The sequence below is a fragment of the Equus quagga genome, unplaced genomic scaffold, assembly GCF_021613505.1.
Source record: "Equus quagga isolate Etosha38 unplaced genomic scaffold, UCLA_HA_Equagga_1.0 198587_RagTag, whole genome shotgun sequence".
Taxonomy (NCBI): Eukaryota; Metazoa; Chordata; class Mammalia; order Perissodactyla; family Equidae; genus Equus; species Equus quagga.
In genome coordinates this window covers 1-22,305 of record NW_025798295.1, presented here as the reverse complement: position 1 = coordinate 22,305, position 22,305 = coordinate 1, and the positions used below count along the sequence as shown (strand labels likewise).

The 22,305-nt window shown below is 44.7% G+C and overlaps 1 protein-coding gene across 2 annotated transcripts in view; it reads right to left on the bottom strand.

Annotated features, from left to right (window-relative positions):
• LOC124233360 (cilia- and flagella-associated protein 221-like) overlaps nucleotides 1-13,321 on the bottom strand; it is a 37,563-nt gene extending 24,242 nt beyond the window's left edge. Inside the window, exons 1-7 of one of the 2 annotated variants that reach the window (XM_046650504.1) lie at nucleotides 13,165-13,321; nucleotides 9,327-9,447; nucleotides 9,133-9,244; nucleotides 8,830-8,938; nucleotides 6,184-6,271; nucleotides 2,044-2,133; nucleotides 601-699 (exon numbers count right to left, since the gene is read on the bottom strand). In XM_046650504.1, coding sequence (XP_046506460.1) covers nucleotides 601-699; nucleotides 2,044-2,133; nucleotides 6,184-6,271; nucleotides 8,830-8,938; nucleotides 9,133-9,244; nucleotides 9,327-9,447; nucleotides 13,165-13,301 — 756 coding nt within the window. In that variant the 5' untranslated portion in view covers nucleotides 13,302-13,321. The remainder of the gene's footprint in view (nucleotides 1-600; nucleotides 700-2,043; nucleotides 2,134-6,183; nucleotides 6,272-8,829; nucleotides 8,939-9,132; nucleotides 9,245-9,326; nucleotides 9,448-13,164) is intronic. The other variant, XM_046650505.1, reaches the window with a different exon arrangement.
• Nucleotides 13,322-22,305: the final 8,984 nt, after the last annotated feature.

Below are 22,305 nucleotides of genomic sequence, written 5' to 3'. Positions count from 1 at the left end.
ATTCCACAGGAATTCTCAATTGTCCTTTCTAGAAATAACTGATCAACATCCAATTGTTCTAGAGTTACCATATGACCTGGCAATTCTACTCCTAGATATATATACCCAAGAGAATTGAAAACGCATGTGCACAAATTGTACACAAATGTTCACAGTATCATTATTCATAACAGCCAAAAAGTGACAACAACCCAAATGTTTCCAAGGATGGATAAACAAAATGTGGGACATCCATACCTCGAAAACACATTAAGAGAAAGAAGCCAGCTACGAAAGGCCGTGTGTGTGTGATCCTATTTCTGCCAAATGTGCAGAAGAGGCAAATCCACGGAGGCAGGAAGCAGACGCGCGGTGCAGCGACTGCGGGAGCGAGAGGCTGCTCGCGGGAACGCGGGTTCTTTGTGCAGCGATAAAAATGGTCTAAGGTTAGACAGTGCTGCTGTGAATACACTGAAAACTACTGAATCGTCCAGTTTCCAAGAGTGAATTTTATGGCATGTGAATTATATCTCAATAAAGCTGTCATAACAAACTCACCGTTCAATTTCCCTGTGCTGATGACTAAACACATTGCGGTTTCAGTCTGGTCCTGAGACTTACCTTGCGTGCTGCTTGTTGAAACCGTCTTTGCGCCCTGAACCTGTTGACCCAAGTATTATTCGTGAGTGGATCAAAACTGGGATGAAATTCCTGGATTTTCTGTGAACACAAAATATAGACACATCTTCGATTTAAATTTTAACTCCTGGCATAAACATTTAATAAAAATGTTTTAGAGTTTGATCTCAAATCAAGTTATTATTTATTTGTCCTGCCATTTAATGAACACTTATTAAGCACTTCTAGTGTACAGAGCATTATAGGGAATGCTTCTTGGGTTGGGGGTCAAAAGTGGAAGACAAGATTTGGGTTTTAAGAGATTTACAGTCTGGTTAGGGAAGCTCAAGGAAACACATGTGACCCTGAGGAAGAAGAATAAAGACACACAGAAACCAATGCCACGCTGGGGGCGCTGGCACGGCATCCAGAATCGAGAACAGTGGGCTGTGGGATCCTCGCGGAGAACGAGGACTGTTTTGGTCGGGCCTGCACCGAGCACCAGCACAGGCCTGCGTATGGAGTGCAGTGTGCGTAGGTCAGTAAATGAATGCGGAGGAAAGGATGCCTGCCACAGCCTCAGGCACTGGAGCTTCTCGAACAGGGAAACGATATGAAGGAAAAGGCATCAGAAGTGAACTCATCTCACGCTGGCCCACGCAGTGGGCTGGAGAGGAGAGGGAGGAGGGGCGGATACAGGAACAAACAAGCTGTTGGATTAGCTGAGGGTGAGCCACGAAGGCCGGGCTTGGGTGTGGGTTTGTGGAAGAGCTACGGCAAGACTTCGTGGCCAGACTAAATGTGGGGGAGAAGAAAAGAGGTAGAAATAATTCAGATGTGGCAAACCCAGAAAAGAAAAGTGGGAATGACGGAGGTGGGGGAGATTAGGAAGAATTGTTTCATTGTTAAAATTAAAAATTGGGGTTTTAACCAGAAACTATCATATGACAGAGATACTCAGATGGAGGGGCTACTGTCCCCATTCTAGGTTTGAGGACACTGAGGCTTCAAGGCTAAGAGGGCTTCTCCTAGGTCCCAAATCGGTAGTAGAGCTGGGACCAGAACTCTGGCTTCTGACCTCCTGTCTCGTATCCTTCCCACAAGGGGACCGGGCAAGGAAGAGAGGCCCAGGGACCCACCAGGAGCACCTGCAGACGGGCTTGCAGAGCAAAGGGAAATAAAAAAAGAGATCCAGAAGGAGAAAGTAGAGGGGTGGAAAGGAGGAGCCAAAGTATATAATGCCGTTCATTTCAAGGGAAGCATTAATTACGAGTTTTGATGCTCTACTCGCAATACGTAAGAAAAAACACTCTGCAAGTGTAAGCACGTTAAAAATTACTAAATGTCTCTTGGTAAAAGGATTTCTATAAAACTGTTTAGCATTTTAAAAATAAGCATATAAAGAGCTCCCAATAATTAGATTTCAAGGAAAGGAAAGTTACCCACTTCTTCCAGATTGCGAACAACCCGTGTGTGGTTAACTTCTGTCTTGAGTCGCTGAAATTCCTCATCCAAAACAGGATCTCCTCTATCCAGCTGGGTTTTTAATCATCAAAAACATCAAAATTGAATACAAGTGTACCAACTTTATTTCTCTTTAAAACTGGCAGAAACCCATTAAGCAATTGGACAAACCTACCCATGGAGTTCCCGTTGGGAGTGGTGGTGACGGAAGTCGGTTATAATGATCGTTATGATCACACTTACTGTTTAAACATAGGGACTTTCTATAGAGGCACAAACCCAATACCTTCTTTTTGTAATTAGAGGACAGTGTCTCTGGAAACGATTTCTGAGGCATTTAAAACTCACAGAAAGGATTTCAGGAAACCATGTAACCATGGGAGTATAGAGCTTTCATTTAAAAGAAACTTAATGTCCCAGTGAAGTTTTAAGCCCCTCTGAGCTGATTATCCAGATTGTAACAAAGGCACGTGGTTCCTCCCCTTTCCCGGTGGTGGACCAGGTCTGTCTCTTCCCTGGAGTAAGCGTCCCCCAGGCTGCTCCCTTCCCCGATGGCCCCTGAGCTCTTTCCTCTTCCCCAGGGGTCACGGGTCACTCCCAGGAAGGCAGGCTGGGCCTGGGTCAGTGGCGATACCCACATGCCTCCATGGAAAAGGGGGCCATGCACACTGCAAAAACTTGTTAGCTTATGTCTACCTGCGGTTTTTCATATTTGTTTGTTAGGTGACTTCTAAAACTAGCTTGGCTCTTAGGTACATTGTTCACAATCATTTTTAGAGACTTCACTGAAAGACATCTATTCTGATCACCACATTAACACCCTATTCAGAAGTAAGAGAGTTCTATTGTTGTCGCCGAGGTGGGGAGCTGTCTAGCTCTGATTTGCACATATCAGGAAGTTGAGTTTGAGACCGTGGACCTCAGGTTTAAATACAGATTCCATGGGGAGAGCCTCAGACCACACCCCACAGCTCCCCACTAAAAGCAAAATAAAACAGGCAATTTAAAGAGGGATTGGCAAAGAGGTTGTTAGTAGAAGAAAGAGGAGGGAGATTTCTGATGTCTTTATCAAGACTCTACTCATTTATAACGAACGTCTCAGAATTTAGGATTATTGACCGTCTCCTCTGAGTAAAAGCTCATTATCCTCGAGGGTTCATGCTGTCCAGCTACAACGCTGATTCCCCCACATCCTCCATCCAGCTCTCTTTTTCTGGCTTTCTACCATATGCCTTGGGCCTCCAGGTTTTTCTTGCCACTGGGCCGCCTGCCGGGATTCAGCAGCCAGTAAAATCTCCTGGACACACAGTCAAGTCCCTGCAACACTTGCTTTCCTACTATGCTGGGGCCTCGGGGTCCTGGTGAGTGATCCTAAGGATGTGATGGCTCATTTCCAGCTCCCCTCACTCACCTGTGCAAATGCTCACCACTACCCCTGGCCCCTCTCCAGTCCCTGTTCAGCACAGTCTCTGCAGCTGGCCTTGCTTCCTGGATCAGCCGGAAGACAAGGCCACACGCAGCCTTCTACAGACCCCTCTCTGCATGCAAACCTGAGTGTACCCCGAGTCCGTCCTTCCTCGGCTTCTCCAGTCCTTCCTCCTGTTCAGACACCATCTTTCCTCTGACCACGGCCTCTTCCCAAGCTTCTTCAACCTTTTCCTCCGTGATTGCTCTTTGCCCTCAGCCTATAATGTGCTCAAGTTCATGCAGCTTAAAAACCCCTGCCTTGACCCCTCGCCCCACAATGGTCCATGTCATTACTCATCTCAACTTCTCAACTATCGACTCACATCTACACATTCCTCAAGCCACTACAATTTGGCATTTTACCTCCACGAATCTACTGGAATCGCTATCCCTGAGGCACACAAGGACCTCCAAACCACCCAATCCAAGGTGTACTTTTCAGGCCTTATTGTCCTGGAGCCCTCGCACTTGACTGATCCCTCCCGGGCTGCTTCCTCTGTGTTCTCTGGACCTCTGACCCCTGACCTCCCTGACTGTTCCTCTCCTGTCTCCTTAGTGGTCCTGCTGCCCTCCCCTTAAGTAAGAAGTTCTCCAGATTTCCTGCCATGAGCTGCTGCCTTTCTCACACTATTCATGTTCCCCAGGTCACCACGCTTGTTCCGTGCTCTCAATCTCTACCTCGATGCTGCACACTCCCAAGTCTCTGTCTCCAGCTCTGTTCCTTCAGCCGCCACCTGGATGACCGCAGTCACCCCAGATGTAACATGTCCCAAATTAAACTTTTCATCTTCCCCTTAAGCCAGCTTTTCTTCGGTCTCTGAGATTTCACGTAAAACCACCACCACGCACCCAAGCTGCAAACCTGGGCATCACTCTACCTTCTCGCTCTCCTTACCCCTCACCTCCCATTTATCTACAAGTTCAACTCTATCCGTGCCCTTAGCACTTTAAATCCTCTCTTAATGTTGCAGCCCCTTCTGGACTGTGACCTTCTCGAGGGCAGAGACCGTGGCTTATTCACTAGCACAGAATCTTCCATACAATGGGCGTTCACTAAACGAATCAACGGCTGGGTCTGCCTGTCAACCAAACGCTGGCAGTTACAGCCTTAACTCGCACACTGACCTGCTCTGCCACGTCTGTATCACCTTCATCTTGAAAACAGAAAAAATCATTCCCTCGTGGGGCTGAGGAAAATACTTGATATTTTGTTTTTAAAATCCCATGCAAAGAATCTGAACACATCACACTACAGTTAAATGCCAATCTAATGTGTGCTTTTCCTGAATGCTACGATTTACCAATGTAATGATTGTATATTCTTTTGCTTGTCTTATGAAAAATAAAGAAAATAAGACAAATTTATTCAAATATCTTATTTGGACTCCAAATAGGAAGAAAAATGTATTCCATATGAGAAATGCATTCATATCTGACAACAGAGTGTTGTTCCCCAGCCCCTCCTACCCCTGCCCGCGTGTGCAGCGCCGAGTGTGGGAAGCTCACACCCCCAGCTTAAATCTACGTGTTATGGCTGAATTGTGTCCCTCCAAGCTCCATATGTTGAAATCCTAACCCCTGGTGCCTCAGGATGTGACTGTATTTGGAGATACGGTCTTTAAAAAGGTAATTGAGTTAAAATGAGGTCATTTGGGTGGGGCCCTAATCCGATGTGACTAGTGTCCTTCTAAAAAGAGAAGGGAGACAATGTGGAGGCACACGGTCACCTATAAGCTAAGAAGAGAACGGATCCTTCCCTCACGTCCCTCAGAAGGAAGCCACTGTGCCAACACCTCCATCTTGGACTTCCGGCCTCCAGAACTGTGAGGAAATAAATCTCTGTTGCCTATGGCACCCAGCCTGTGGTGCTTTGTTACTGCAGCCCCTGCAAACTAAGAAATATGTGATGGTTCCACAAATCCTACCAATTAAGTCCAAGCCCCTGTGACACGAAGCCCAAGCTGGATCCTCTCTCCTCTGCCCCATGTGTGTCGTGTGCTTCAGTCCTTATGGACCTGTCCCCGGGGTTCTCTGCACCCGTCCTGCGTGTAACAATGTCTCTCACGCCACGGTGCGCCCAGGGGTTTCGTACAGTCCCACAGGTCCCGCGTCCACCCTCCCTCTCCCTGAACTTACAGGTGCTGCCTTGGCGACCAAGGTACGGCCCCTCCCTCAGTTTTCCCCTTTCTGCTCAGCCCCTTTGAGCATCTCTGACTTGGAACTTGGTGTGGATCTGGCACTGGGGTGGCTCCTGGTCACTGTCTGTGGGTCTCTCTGACCTTCATGCTCTGCAGATCATGGGACGGGTGCACCTCGTGCTCAGAATTCCAGCCAGAATTTGAGCCTTTCCCTCCCTGAACTGAATGCCTCTCTGTCCTCTTTACTACTTTTCAAAATTGTACCATGTCCTCCAGGAAGCTTTCCAATTAGATGAGCTCTCTCTCCTCTCTGGATCTGAATCCCCACAATGCTTAGTAGAGGGCTCTCGTGACACTTACAGCAGCCTTGATTTATGTTAACAACTAACTTGTCATCAGCCTCCTTCCCCCCCAACTAAACTAGAAGTTTTCTTCCTCTTGACACGGCATCTTGCACATAACAGGAATTCAAGATATTTGGTGAAATAAATGATATCAAATTAGCAGTAATTCTGACCTTATATTTGGTGTTTACTCTTTGCCGCTCTTCTGTAAGGTCTGTTTTGAATTTAAAAGACATTTGATCTTTACCAAGGTGCACTTGCCTAGGGAGAAAAAACCCAACTTTCAGAACCCACCAGAATACCATCATCAACTTTAGGATGGAGTGTCTTAGCGACACTCCACCACTGAAAAGGGAGGCTGAGATATCAGAGGAGACACCATGGGGAGAGACATCGTAGACACTTCAACAACATAACCAAGATGAACAAAGTGCTCTGCAAAAGGAAGCTTATCTTCTAGTGACATGCGCTAAAATATTTGTGAACAGAAAATCTTGATGCTCAACATCATCAGTCATTGGGAAATGCATATCAAAACCATGGTGATGCAGCACTTCACGCCTACTAAGATGGCTATGATGAGGAGGATGATGATACTAATAACAAAGGAAAGTAACAGGTATTGCCAAGGATGTAGAGAAATTGGAACCCTTGTACATTGATGATGGGAGTGTAAAATGGTGCAGCCACCGTGGAAAACAGTTTGGCTACTCCTCAAAAAGTCAAACATAGAGTTACCACGTGACCCAGCAATTCCACTCCTGGGTATATAGCCAAAAGAACCGAAAAGATATGATCCCACAAAAACTTGTGACTAAATGTTCATAGCAGAACTATTTATAATAGCCAAAAAGTGGAAACCACCCAAATGTCTGTCAACTGATGAATGAATACACAAAACGTACTATATCCACCCAATGGAATGTTATTCCGCCGTAAAAAGGAATGAAGTACTGACAGATGCTACGATGTGGAAGAGACTTAAAAGTGTGTTGAATGAAAGAAGTTAGTTAAGAAAGGCCCTATATTGTGTGATTCCATTTATATGAAATGTGTATAGTAGGCAAATCTATAGAGATAGACAGTAGATCAGCAGTTGCCAGAGGCTGGGGGGAAAGGGAACTGAGGAGTGACTGCTTAATGGGCATGGGGTTTCTTTTTGGAGTCATGCAAATGTTCTAGAACTAAGTAGTGATGATGGTTACACAACATTGTGAAAATACTAAAACCTCTGCATTGTACACTTTAAAATGGTTAAAATGATGAATTTTATGTTATGTAAATATTATCCCAGTTTAAAAAACTCTGGTACGTAATGTGTCTATCATGGAGCCTTGTGCATGTTCAAAATAAATAGGTAGCTAGGATTTAGAAAGGGGAGGGGGTGTCTGGAGAGCTGGTTTAGATTAAAGGAGACTAAAGACACATGAAAACCAAACACAAATTGTATAATCCTTGATTGGACCCTGGATCCCTCCTCTCCACAGACAAAAAGCCCAGGTAAAAAGGGCAGTATTGGGACGCCTGGGTAAATTTGAACGTGGCTGATTATTTCATATTGTATCAACGTTAAATTTCTTAGAAGTAGTTACGGTAACGCTGGAGCACGTGCTGTTCTTAGGCTACATGCGACAGTCTTTAGGCCTCAAGGTATCGTCAACTTACTTCAAATGGTTCAGGAAAATAAAGGACGTGTGTGCATCTGTGCACGCGTGCACAAATGTGTGTACACATAGAGAGTGAGGGGAAGTGCATGTGGCACAAAGTTAACAACTGAGGAAACTACGTCAAGCGTATATGGGTGTTACTTGCAGATTTAAAATCTTTCAACAAAAAGGGAGAAAATATTAAGTGAACAATCCAGCATTCGAAATTGAATTTAGGATGTGATTTCAAGTATGTTACAAAAAAGCATAGAAGGAAGGAAATATACCAGTGGTGACAGTGATCATTGCACTATAGTGGTTTTTTCCCCTCTCTATACTTCAAAAAAAAATTAAAATATTTATTTAAAAAATAAAAAAAATATTTTTCAGGTTTTCTACAATGACAACGTGTCCATTTTTTATAACAGGAAAAGAGTATTTTTTAAATGACCTTGAGTTACTTGGCATACTTGAGGCCAGACCCTGAGTAGAGACCCACACTGTCGCAGAGGGAAACAAAGGGCACACCCTCGTGTCAGCAGGGTGATAGGGTGGGGGACACCTGGGAAGGCCCTGAGCTCAGGGCGAGTTCTGTTGTCTGGGAAGCGTGGAGGCAGGGGCATGGATGAGGCAGCCTCTCAAGGACCTTTCCCAGGAGTCTCTTTTTTAGCTCAATTCAAGAGTGTTTCAAGTTTACTTTCGCTGAAACTGTATACACGGATACGCCTGGTATGATCTGGTAAAAAACTGTGAAAAGGGCTCTACTTTGAGTGTAGGAGCCAGGCTCCCCATAAGGCCCTTGGGGCACACAGCCCAGGGCACAGGGGGCTCACAGTGGGGTGAGATTTGGGGCACCTGCGTCACCCAGCTCTGTCCTGGAGCAAGAGGGGTACTGGCAGCAGTGGCCAGCAAGGAGCAGTGTCCCAGCTCCTCCCACAGTTCACTCTGATTCTGCCACTGTCTGGTCACACTGAGGAAAGAGCATGGTTGGTCACATTGATTTATTGCTAACAGAAACTTCATTCTGAAATACAAGGCCGCGCGGAGGGGAGAGAATAGTCAAATTTTCGAAGGGCATTAAAACTCATTACGTTTCATTGTGCCTTAGGTATAAAACGCCATTACTCAAAACATTGCACTGTCACTTGATACAAATCATTGCTCAACACTTACCACTTAAGGTGATTTTTGATCTCTTCATAAGTGTCCTGTCTGACTTTCTGTTCAAAGAGTGCTTCCTTCATCTGTCTTGTCCTTGAAATCTCATTGCCTTGGTCCAAAACTGAGGGAAGGAGCAAACAATAATTATACCAGTAACCAAAACACAATCGTTGGCCGAGAGAAAAACAATTTCTAATAGCAAAACCTCAGAGCGCCCTGACAGGGTTGTGTGTCGTCCGTAAACAGCACACGTGACGAGCAATAATTCTCTCCTATTCTGCCCAGGGGCTGACTGATGGTGGGCCAGCTTGTTACCTTCTCTCAATTCTTTAATCTTCAATTTTCCTGGTTCTTGGTTTAAAACGGTTGCCACAGCAAATGGATTTGATAAGTCTACTGGAAATCTCAAGTTCTGATATTCAATTTCCTGGGAGCAAATCAGGAGGGAAACTCGTTATTCTGCCTCTCCGTCCCTCCCTCCATCCTGCTCAGCACGGAGCCCACCTCACCTTAAGCTTTGGAGGCTTCGTCCGGGCTGGCCGTCGGTGAAAGTTTATACGTGTCATTGCCTTTTCTGGAGGGATGTCTACTTTCTTAGAAAGAGCACTCAGCCTTTCGAATTCTTCTAATCTATAGTTTAAGACAGATATTCAATTAGTATAGAATCCGACAACTCAAGGCTCCTATTTTTGTGTTCCGTCTGATAATGCCATGACTTACAGTCCATTAATTACTACAGCTAAGCTGAGAATCAAGCTGTGTGCTAAAACCGGGTCAATTAAAAGAAATGCAATCTCAGTCCACCAGAGTATAATCACGTACTTCAAAATAGCCCGCCAACGGCTCCTTTTCCTTAGATTCTCAAAGAAGAGAACAAGTGGAAAACATGACAGGCTGAAAAATGCTCTCATGGGCTAGCATAATTTATTTCTAGGCTGTCAGTTTTCAATAGCTAAATTTAAGAAAATCTTGAATGTAAGACCTGAAACCATAAAACTTTTAGAGGAAAACATTGGCAATAAGCTCTTTGACATCGGTCTTAGCAGCATCTTTTTGAATACCATGTTTACTCAGGCAAGGGAAACAAAAGAAAAATAAACAAATGGGACTACATCAGACTAAAGCGCTTCTGCATTTTAGCAAAGGAAACCATCAACAAAACGAAACAACAACCCACCACCTGGGAGAAAACATTTGCAAATCATATATCTGATAAGGGGTTAATTTCCAAAATATATAAAGAATTTATATAACTCAACAACAAAAAAATGAACAACCCGATCAAAAAATTGGCAGAGGAAATGAACAGACATTTTTCCAAAGAAAATATACAGATGGCCAACAGGCACAAGAAACGATGTTCAACATCACTAATTATCAGGGAAATGTAAATCAAAACTACAATGAGATATTACGTCACACCTGTCAGAATGGCTATAATTATCAAGATGAGAAGTAATAGGTGTTGTAGAGAATATGGAGAAAAGGGAATCCTCATACACTGCTGGTGGGAATGCAAACTGGTGCAGCCATTATGGAAAACAGTATGGAGATTTTTCAAAAAGTTAAAAACACAACTACCATATGATCCAGCTATTGCACCTCTGAGTATTTATCCAAAGAACATGAAATCAATAATTCAAAAAGCTATATGCACCCCTACATTCATTGTAGCACTATTCACAACAGCCAAGATATGGAAGCACCCCAAGTGCCCATCAACTGATGAATGGATAAAGAAGATGTGGTATGTATATACAATGGAATACCACTCAGCCATAAAAAAGTCAAAATCATGCCATTTGCAACAATATGGATGGACCTTGAGGGTATTATGTTCAGTGAAATAAACCGCACAGAGTAAGACAAACACTGCATGATTTCACTCATATGTGGAAGATAAACAAACACAAGGACAAGGAGAACAGATTAGTGGTTACCAGAGGGGAAGGGGATGGGAGGGTGGGAGAAAGGGGTAAAAGGGCACATACGTGTGGTGAAGGATGAAAACCAGACTATTGGTGGTGAACACAATGCAGTCTACACAGAAACTGAAATGTAATAATGGACACCTGAAATTACAGTGTTATAAGCTGACATGACTTCAATAAAATAACTGAAAAAATCTTACATTGATTTATCTTCCTAGTAAAAGAATGATTATGCCCACTGTTTGTAGCAAGATCTTGCAAGAGTGATTCAGACTAATGTTTGAGACTTTTTCTGTAACTGAAAACTGCCTTTGGACAAATGTAGGTACAGACAGTGCTGCTGACATCCCTATAGAAGCTGCTGGAGTTGCTTATCATGAGATGCAGTAGAACCAAGTTATGTTCCTTAGCGTTACCCACGAAGCATTTCTTTAAGCAGGAATATGTGAAGACTTGTGTTATAGGATTACCTAAGTCCAGGACGTTACAGAAATAAGACAAGGACATGCTTCCATGCATTCGTTCTGACGGCATCAATATGGTCAATATGCGTTTGCTGAGCACCTACTGAACAGGCCCCACTGCCCAACATGGGCGCTGTGCCAGCAATCCCACATTTAACATGGCCCGTGTAAAAGCGTCCTGAGAGGCCCACGGCCTTTGGGGAGACACACACTGACTGACAGGCTGTGCTGCGCAGGGAGGAGGCGCTTGGTTGGGGAGTGAGCTGCGGCTCAGCATCCGCATCTCAGCAGAGCTCCCACATCCCCTCTGCTGTAAACAGTAGGAAAAGAAAAAGTTTCTGAGGGTGTTAAAAACCAGCTTCCTTAAGAAATCTAACTGCTAGTGCTGACGATGGAAATGAAGGGGTCTGAGACAGTGATAAATAAAGAGTCACAGGTGGAATTTGGCAGTGCCGAATTTAGGACATGAGAAAGTCCAACACACCCGCTCTTCTGAAATGAGGAAGCAACCTAGGAAACTTTCAGAGAACACTGCGGCCAGGGTAATTTTCTCCTTCTGGTGGAATTTATATGTTCTAGTACTATCTGCAGTCTGGGGAGACACGCCCTTGAGACATAGCCCTTGCAAATGACAAGAGGGCACTAAATAAGATGCCAAACTCTAGCTGGAAAACCAAAATACAATAGCTTAGAAATAGCATACGCCTGTGTTTGCGTGGTGCTCCTGCCACACAAAGCTCTCCTGTATTTGAGAACACGTCCATGCAAGGACATATAAGCAATAACCCTACTCGAGTGATGTCTCTAAGAAAGCCATTTGCGTATTGCAGCCCATGACATGAGATGGCAAACAGCATTTCGCTCAGCCAGTTATCTGACACCAGAAAAATTAGAGCTGTTTTGTATTTATATCCAATGCTCCCTGTTTACTGCCTGAGTGACTTTATTTCTACTACGGTTACTTGCAGAAAGTGGGTTCACCGGGCCACGCTAATATCCTATAGTTGACTTAGGCTGCTGTGAATTTTGAGGAAGAAATCACGATATAAACATATAATAACTCATGGAGTTAGTTCATATTTAAGGTTGTTACTTCACTTTTAATATGCCTAATGATGCTGATATGTGATTTGTATGTGTGTATGAAGGGAAGAGGAGGAAAATCAAAATATTTCTTTACCATTTTCAAAATGTTTGTGAGGGTTTTCTAAGATTAGTATTTATACAGTGATAAATTCTCCTTTTAATTTTTATAAAAATAATGTATATTAAACAAACATTAACTTGATCCATTAGTATATAAAAATACAAGCTCACATTCAAATGGAAATAGAAGTTCAGAAAAAATTTATTACAAAGTAAAACTTAGTCCCATTTCACATCTTTACCCTGACTTGAAAGCTAACGATGCTTTAAAAAACACTCCCATGGGGCACATTTCCATTTTCGCCTTATGTCCAGGTCACTTGTTACACATGACTTCATTTGGCCCCTCTGTTGTGAGTATCTTCAGGGTGTGGACCATTTCCCATGGGGTTTTGCAATAGTCACTGCAAACAGCAGGCACTCAATTATAATGTTCTATTGGAACTTTGAAAATAGTTATGTTGTTCCGGCCTCATGATGTAAATTTTTGAATGGACAGTAATACATATATATGGTCAAACATTCCAACAGCGCACTGAGACTAATCAGAGAAAGAAAGTAGCCCTCAAAGACCGCTTTTTCTCTGTCATCTCCTCCCCTCTCGGCAGAAGCAACTACTGCTACAAGCATAGAGAGAGTCTATGCATCACTATTATATTTTAAGGTGTATTTTATAAAAGTTCATCATCTTAAGTAAGTTGCTGATGGCACTCTGTTACAAGGAAGAAAGACAGAATGGAAGAAAGGAAGACTTGGATTTTTAAAAACGTTTTAAGAATAAACCAAACATCCCAGAGCAGCCATACTTCAGAGCCATGTTGGGACAGCACGTCCCCGTGAAGACACATTCGTAGGGTTGAGAGTTGAACTGTGAAATCCATAAGCGCATTCTCATTTGTGCAGTGCCATACTGAAAGGGTGTAAACTTCACAGTCACGTTCATCCTCCCATTAGCTGGAATTACTCCTGGAAGGAAAGAAATGAGAAAACATGATACTTTCTCTCCTTGCGAAGTCCGGTCAACGAGGCTGACACACACACAAACACACATTCTCCCCATGACAAGCACAAGCATTTCTATTATCTTTGTATAGTCTTTTCATTAAATACACATGAATCAACTTCTGCATGTTTACACGATCTCATTTACCAGTTACTCCATTAGTGCTCTACAACAATCATCTGATTGTGTCAGTTACACAAATACACATATCAATCAGCATTAATGAGTCAGCAACGACTTCCCAGAACCACAGTCTTTAAGCTAATTGCCGGATGTCAATGTTAGTGCTGTAAGCAGCAAGGAAAACCTAGGAGCACACATAAAAGTTTCTGTGCAAATAATCGAGTTTCCTATATTTTTCTGTAATTTGATTCTCTTTCAAATCTTCAGGATGGACTACCATTCTCTCCAGTCAAATATCCTACTGCGCCGTGTCCTTCCTTCGAATCTCTGGTGCCAACGGAGCTTGGAACACAGTTAGTGCTCGAAACTGTGGAAAGGAACAGCAAAGGGAGGAAGGGAGAAAGGGAGGCGCAACGTAGGAGACGCGAGAAGGACTGACGTTCTCTCTGACCTCCACCGAAGGCTCTTTGGTTTGCCTTCTAGATGGTTCCTTCTGCCCCCGTGCATCTGGTCTTTCCACTGTCCCTGCAGAGACCTTGCTCATTCCCTCATAAATGCCCAGCGTCCACTCCCTCCCATCTACACGCTCCTCTGAATTTTGTACCGCTCTCTCCCTGGCTCTCCGTGCTCAGCCACACGGACCCTCCATTCTGCCATCCAGTATTCACTGAGCACTTACGGGGTGCCAGGCACTGTTCCAGGCACTCAAGATACAGCAAGAAACAAAACAAAGCATCATGGCGTTTACATTCTAGTTGAGGACAGCGAAGAAAAACCACCAAACACAGAATATAAAACATAAAGTCGTGTCATGAATACCAACAAGAAAAATAAAGCAGGTGGGGGGAGATGAGCGCAGTGGCAAGTGCTAATTGAGACAGGATGAAGGGACCTGAAGAAGGAGAGGGGCCTTTGTGCTAATCCTCAGACTTTGGGCTCCTGCTGCCTCAGGGCACTTGCTGTTCAGCCTACAGAGCCCTTTCTCCAGATCTTTTCGTTTTTTCATCCTGCTCTCTGAAGTTACCTCTTTACCGTCTGCCTTCCCTGGATTCGAATGTTTTACAAAAGTAGGTGCCTGCTCATTACTATGTTCCCAGCTCAAGAGACACTTGTTGAATAGTGAATGAACCCAAACATCAAAGCCTACGTCACCTGCGCGTTGCAGGAACTCCTCCTGACTCTCATTCACAGGAGCCCGCCCTCCCCTAAACTTCTGGTAGCCCCCCAGTACCCTGTGCTACCCGAATCGCTGCCTCTCAAAGCTTACGAGTCTCCCAAACGGATTACAAGCCCCTAAGGCAGACAGAGCAGACAGGACAGGTCCCAAAGGTCTTTCATCTGCCCGGATCCCTAGCACAGAGGCTCAGAAACAGGTATTTGTCCATTTCTGAGCGCAGATGTCAAAATCTTTAGAGGACACTCAGGAGCGACCTGAGAGCCCGCTGCAGGAAGAGCGCATGCGCAGAAGAGCTTATTCTATTGGTCAACCCACCCTCAGCCGCATGGAACTCCAGGATGCACTGAGTTCAATATGTTGACCACCCACCTGGTCAGAAAATTCACCCCTCTGACCGGCAATTCACTGGGGGCTTTAGGCTGAGAACATTCTATTGTTTCTGCTCCAGCTCATTAACTTAAAAAAAAATAAGAACAAACTCCGGAGCAAAGATTAATGTTTGCCTTGACCTGGTTGATTTATTTTAAGTGCTCCCAGCCCAGACCTAATACGTAAAGCGCACTGGAGTGTACCCCAGGCAACCGGAGCACGCTGCTTTTTCCATTAGCAGAGATCAGGTTAACACGACTCTGCTAACGAACATGGTCGCAGCTGATTGTCCAATGTTAACAGCTATAAAAGCTGTGCCAAGCACTCACCGCTTACTGCCTGGCAAAAACCGATGGTAGCAGGAAGGAGAATACGTGTCACGTCTCAAGAGCGAGAAGGGCACACCCAAAATTACCACTTTATTTTAAAAAACTCAAACCACGATTTTATGGCTTCAGTGCAATTTCGCCTGGGATCAATTTCGGATCACTACCCTTAACACACCAGGGATAATGTGAAATCACAGGGCAGGGAGGGTGGTGAGGCAGAGAGAGGGGAGAACAAAACTTAGAAATAAACTGGAAGCTAAGAAAACCCTGGTTTATCCATAAAATGAGTATTATGAAGAAAATGTGACAGCACAAAAATGCTATAATGATAAATGAAGTCACCAGAAAATACCACTGTATCTTTGCCTTATCACAGTTATGCAAAACGTGCATAAATATGGGCAGTTACTAAGAGGAGAAGGAAAAATAAAAGTGCGTTATTTGTTAGAGCAGTAAAGCCCAGGATGGGGATAATTTTTAAAAATTTCTTCTTTTGGGGCTGGCCTGGTGGCACAGCGGTTAAGTTCACACATTCTGCTTCATGGCAGACCGGGGTTCACCAGTTCCGATCCCGGGTATGGACATGGCACCTCTTGGCAAAAGCCATGCTGTGGTAGGCGTCCCATATATAAAGTAGAGGAAGATGGGCATGGATGTTACCTTAGGGCCAGTCTTCCTCAGCAAAAAGAGGAGGATTGGCAGTAGTTAGCACAGGGCTAATCTTCCTCAAAAAAAAAAAAAATTCTTCTTTCTTACATGCCCCTACATTGTTATTACAATATTGATATAATTTTTAAATAATGTTTTCTTCAGAAATCTCAGAAAGCACAGATCATTCTCCCTAAATTGTCACAGAGCCATTTAACCTACGTGCTTGAAGTGTTAGTAAGGATGAGTCTTCATCTCCCAAGATGTAGGGTTGCACCAGCTGGGTGAATTGGGGTAAACTTCTTAATTGCTCTAAGCCTCAGTTGGGAATTTGATAGCTACATGGTTTAAAAATTGTCCACGAACAAGCTGTTGACAAACTAACAGTGTTTTTGATTCACTGGATGACAGAAGGGAGGGCTTTAGGGCATTCCATTCTGACTCACTACCAAGAGTCACATGTCACCCACCAGGACAATCGCAGGCCACCACTGATGCCCAGGGTCTGTGGGCAAGGAAAGGCCTCAGAGACCACACAGACCCTGCCTCACACACTTGTTTGTCCTCGCATGAGCTTGGTGACTTGGTTTGGTCACTTTACCTGAGGCTCAGTTTTCTCATCTGTAAGATGGGACAAGGCTTACAGGAGAAAATGTACAGGGTCTGGGATAATTCTTGGCACACAGTATGTGTCCTATAAATGTGTCCTTCCCAACGATTCTGCCAAATAAAACAAGTAATAAGTTATTGTGTACTAAGCTATCATTAGAAATGTCAGGAAGAGGAGGCTGGGCCGGTGGTGTAGTGGTTAAGTCCGTGCGTTCAGCTTCAGTGGCTCAAGGTTCCCAGGTTCTGGTCCTGGGCACGGACCTAGCACCACTTGTCAAACCGTGCTATGGCGGCATCCCATGTAAAACAGAGGAAGATTAGCACAGATGTTAGCTCAGCGACAATCTTCCTCACACACACGTGCACACACACACACATACACACACACGTCAGGAAAAGGAAATACTTGTTGGAAAAACTTTATACTTGAGACATTTGAGTTCTTAATACATTTCTGGGGCCAGCCCCACTGCCCAGTGGTTAAGTTTGCATGTTCTGCTTCGGCGGCCTGGAGTTCACCGGTTCAGATCCTGGTTGCGGACCTACACACCTCTTGTCAAGCCATGCTGTGGCAGGCATCCCACATATAAAGTAGAGGAAGATGGGCATGGATGTTAGCTGAGGGCCAGTCTTCCTCAGCAAAAAGAGGAGGATTGGTGACAGATGTTAGCTCAGGGCTAATCTTCCTAAAAAAAAAAATTAATACATTTTGAAAGAGGAAAGGAACATAAGAAAAATCAGGTGAAGAACACACATCACAAGAGGATGACCTCAGAATGCAGGTGGTCACCAGAGTCCTAAAGAGATTACAGACAGCATGATTTGTCACAAGAGGAGTCACCAGAATTCAAGGAAGCACTATTAGAACACACTAGAAGGAGATGAAAAGAACGTCGGTGGAGCTCAGGAAACAAATGAAAAAAAGCAAAGGAACTGTCAGTGAGGTAGAAACTGCATCGGAAGGCACACACACACAAACACACACATGCACACACGCAGGCGCTGAACACAGAGACGTGGCAGCTAGGAATGAGGAATCCAGACAACATGAAATTATTTTAAAGAAGATAATAGATACTGAGGGCAAAGGATAACCAACATACACACATAACAGATATTCCTGAGGAAGAGAAAAGAGCAAACAGAAGATTAAAATATTCAAAGTTTTAACAGTTGAAAGATTTCCTAAACTAATGAACGTCGTTTTTCTCCAGATTGAAAGGACATGGCATGTTCCGGGGGAAAAAAACGACACAGAGCAACACCAATATATATCCTGGTAAATTACTTAACCTCAAGACTGGGGGGAAAAAAAGAATTCTAAGGGCATCCAGAATTTACTAGGATGGGGAAAGATTCAGACCAGCCTCTGGATTCCTAGCAAATTCAAAGCAGAGGGGAAGCAAGCAATGTCTACAAAGTTCTGAGGTGAACAAAGTTGCAAAGCAAGACTTTTATATCCAGTCAAGTTGTCCTTGACGATCACAGGCAGCAGAGAGACGATCTCAAACACACACTCTAGGTGTGCAGCCCCCGGGAACCCGTGGTTAACAAGCCACCAGATGACAAAATCCAGACGACCAGAAAAAGAGCTGAGATAAAGAGCCTGGGCATGGAGAAAACATGAAACCAAGAACGAAGGGGAAGACCTTCCACTTCCACTTGGTTCCACTTAAACAGAAACTAAGTAACTGCGGCATTTATGGCCATGAAACAGAACGTCAATGCTATAGATCCAGATAAGATACTATAACGCAACTGGGAGTTGTAAGGAGAGAAAGCGCACACGTGGCTGCTCCTTCTTTCTTCCACAGCCAACGTTTCAGCTGAAGTGGAAGCACGCAGTTGAAGAAGGCAGGGGCTCTGACCTCTTAAATGTTTTCAGAATCTCTTTTCTTAATTTTAGTAGTAAATTTTAGAAATGAATATTACTATCAAGGAAGGCCGTCAATTCCTTCAGCTTCACCTTCAGTCAGCTTTTCTTCAATCAATATCAAGTAACAAACCCAGTACTTTTACATATAATACAGCCCCATTTTTCTAATATTTTTGTCTGTCTCTGTAGCATTGTATGCATCTTGCGTCCCTTCCCTTCTTCTCTTTGTACATAAGCACAGAGCAGTGTCTGCAACAGAGTTCAACAAATGTTAATGACGGTTATTTCAGGGCTGGTGAGATTCTGGGAAATACTTTTCAACTAGATTTTGTACTTTTTTGCAGTGCTTGAGTTTTTCAAAACAAATAAATTTCATTTTTATAAAGCCACTTCTTAAAGAAACATATTTATGTTATTTAACCCAATATCTCCCACACTTATTTACACGGAGAGCTATTCTTTTTGCCCTCCGTTGTTGCTGTTGCCTGTTTGGTGGCATAGCACCCTTCCCAGACCAGCCCTGTGGGACCCACAGCCAGGGCTGCTCTCCTGTGATCAGAGCTGGCGTTTTCTCCCAGGCTGCAGGAAGACAGACTTTCCCCGTGGGATAAAGGGCTGGGCCAAGCCATCCTGGCCTCTCTCGGGGCCTCACCGGGACCGGCGCTTCTGGATGGGCAGTAGAGGTACAGAGTTTGGTCAAGGTACAGACACTGTGCTTAGTGAAGTTCACTGGACACTGCCGTGGTCAGCTGAGCTCAGGAAGCCCAGACTGACACGCCACCAAATGGTCATCTTTAACAGGAGATACCAGGACCCCTGAGGACAAAAAGAATCTTCAAGACCTGGTTGAGAGCTATTATTAGTTTCTCTAACTTTTTACTCACAAAATAGAATTTTCCTTACTCTTAGTCTGTGACACAATACTGTCCCCCCCTCTTATTTCAAGGCATCCTGGGATCGCTACTCTTCCAGCTTAGGGCAGTGGCTGAGAGCTTGAGTCTAAAGTCAGACAGACCCTGTTGCCTCGGGCAAGTCATCTGGCCTCTCTGAGCCCCACAGCCCTCAGCTGTAAAGGGTGAGATGATAATAGCTCCCTCCTCATAGAGTTATAGGATGTGACCAGGCAGTGCATGCAATGTGCTTGGTGCAGCGCCCAGCATGTGGTTAACAATTAGCAGGTGGGAGCGATTATTAACACTACGCCAGCCACACTATGTACAACCACTGCCCCCATCGAGGATATACGGAGTGCCGAGTAAAATGCGGCATTGCTGCCAATGTGACACTGTGCGTAAAGAATCACACCTGCCTGTCTAGCTCTCCTGCTCACTTCAGTAGGCCACTATAAATTAATTACCTATGTCCGTAAATCAGGGACATAGGGAACCCATCTGCATTTGGTATATTAACGGTCCCTAATTGTTCTCACTTCCTCGCCATTAGGTTTGGTGCTTTAGAAAGTCATAAAAATGTTTGATCTCCTGATTTTGCCTCTTCTGAGCATTCTTTCCCACCCCCACGTGTGGCCCCTGCTACTTTCCCAGTTGCTGAACTGGGAGGTTAGCAGAGGCACTTTGCTGGTGTATCTCCCTCATTCCTATCACTCAGCAGCGGTGTCTCTGCATGTTTCCACTTCTCTATGAACCATAGACTCAGCATGTATTTTCTGCACTGAGCTATTCATGATGGTCCTAAGCACCAGTAAGAAACGTCTCATGGGGGCCTGCTTCGCGTGCTGAGGTCCAAAGGTCTGGCCATCCCCTTGACGATCCTGACCTGTCCCCTGCACAGTTTGTGCTGGGGTTTGGGGTCTTCTCTCTCAGGGTCCACAGGTGGACAGTGACATGAGGAGGAGAAGCAGGGCGTACTTCTGCCTGGAAGGAATGGCTTTGCCCGTGGACCCCAAAGGTTACATGCTAAAATACCTCAGCCAGGGGTCAAGCGGCCTTTGGAGGAGAAAGAGGCAAAAAGGGGTTAACACACTCTTCATTCTGAAACCTAAGTAGGAAAATGCTGGGGTGTGATCAGCACTATGGCAGGTTTCACAGGAGCATGATTGAGTCCAAAGGAGATGACGTGATGGGACTAGGGGTCGAGTCTAGTCGGGCCACCCAGAGTGGGCGGTGCACAGAGGCGCCTCGGACTTTGACACGTAGGGTGCCGTCTTCACGGCGTCCTAGTGCTCACTCTGGGGAAGGAGAATCTGCTCTTTGCTGGGATGTGCTGCCCGCTGGGTTAGTGGCCCTGGGCCAATGGATGACCTCTACAACCAAACAGTGGTCTGAGGCCAAAGCAAGGGGCTGGGATTACTCCCAAATCAATATAAAGTTGTAAGAAACTTGCATTTCAGAAGAAAATGCAAAATATAAAATTATTTGTAAATGGCTGATATATCCCTCATAATAGAAAAAAAAAAGAGAATGAAAGGATTGAAACTTTATATAGGAACTCTGAGCAACAGGCCCCAGGAACTCTTGCTTAACTATCCACTTTACGCTACCATTTACCATTTACATGAATTGCATGCATTCTTCCTGAGCATATGCGACACCAAGCAAATGTCCAGGATCTCAAAGTGGTCAAAATTAAACAAGTTCAACAATTTTTTTTGTGGCATTTGGCTGGTCTCCAACGCTAATAAGATCCTGGCCAAAGTGATGTATGGCTGGCTCTTTCAAAATGATCAACAGAGTGTTCTGGATGTTTTAGTTGGACAGGATTTCTTGTCAGCAGTATAAGGAAGCTCTCAAAACCCTTTACTCCTTTTTCCCAGTCTCAGGAACATCTTGGCACCATCAGCAGATCCGGCTTCTGACAGCTATAGTGCACACATGCATCTTAGGGATGCCCAGTGGGCAAATAACGAGTTGAGTTAAAGTTGAGGGCACTATGTCAGATTCATATCTTGTAAATGGAATTAGCTTTATTCAAATTTCTTCATTTGGCAAGCGGAGCACAAAATGCCTGGAAGGCATGGACAGACAATGCTTCTAGTTCCTAGAGAAGATGCTGCTTTACGACCTCACAGATTATGGGTGTCTCCACAGCCTTTAGACAGTCGGTTACCAAAGATGTGCCCAAAAGAGTGTCTACAGATATACGTGCTGATGCGTAAGCTTAGCCCGTGGTTCTCAGCCTATTTGGGCCCAGTTTGTAAAATGGAGGCAATAATGACTTCCTCGCCAAAAAGTGATCCATGACTGTCCAACCATAAGGCCTATGAGTCCAGCTAGATGCCTGGCACGTCAGGAAAGCCCAGAGCTGCCGGGGCTCCACGCACCTGAACTGCAGCATCCACTGTCCACGCGGCCAAGGCTTTTTACCACAGGTGACGAAAAGTCACCACTGAATTCTATAGCCTGAAAAGCAGGACAGATGCACTGACACATCAACAAAATGGAAAAGATGCATTGATACCTCAACAAAACCGGAAACCAAAGGAGGGAACTGCCTGAGAGACCAAGGGTTGCACTCGCCTCATAAAATAGCTACTGCGGAGTCTGAAGGGTCCGGCCTGGGAGGTCAGTTCATAAAGCCACATCAGCAACACCATCTACATAATGCAGGCCATTTAAAATCACAAAGGCAGGATCCCCAAAGTCCAAGCGCCCCGGTTTGCCCTTGAGTCTTCATCCATTCACTCACGCTCTCGTGTCTCCTCTTGCGCCACACTCCCCTGATTCTCCTCCTTGGTCTCCGTCCTGGCCCACTTCCCCTTGCTGTCCTCTGAGTGCTGCGTGCTCAGGGCCTGGTCCTCAGCCGCTTCTCTTCTCCAGCCACACTCACTCCCTGGGTGACTCATTCTCAGTCCCA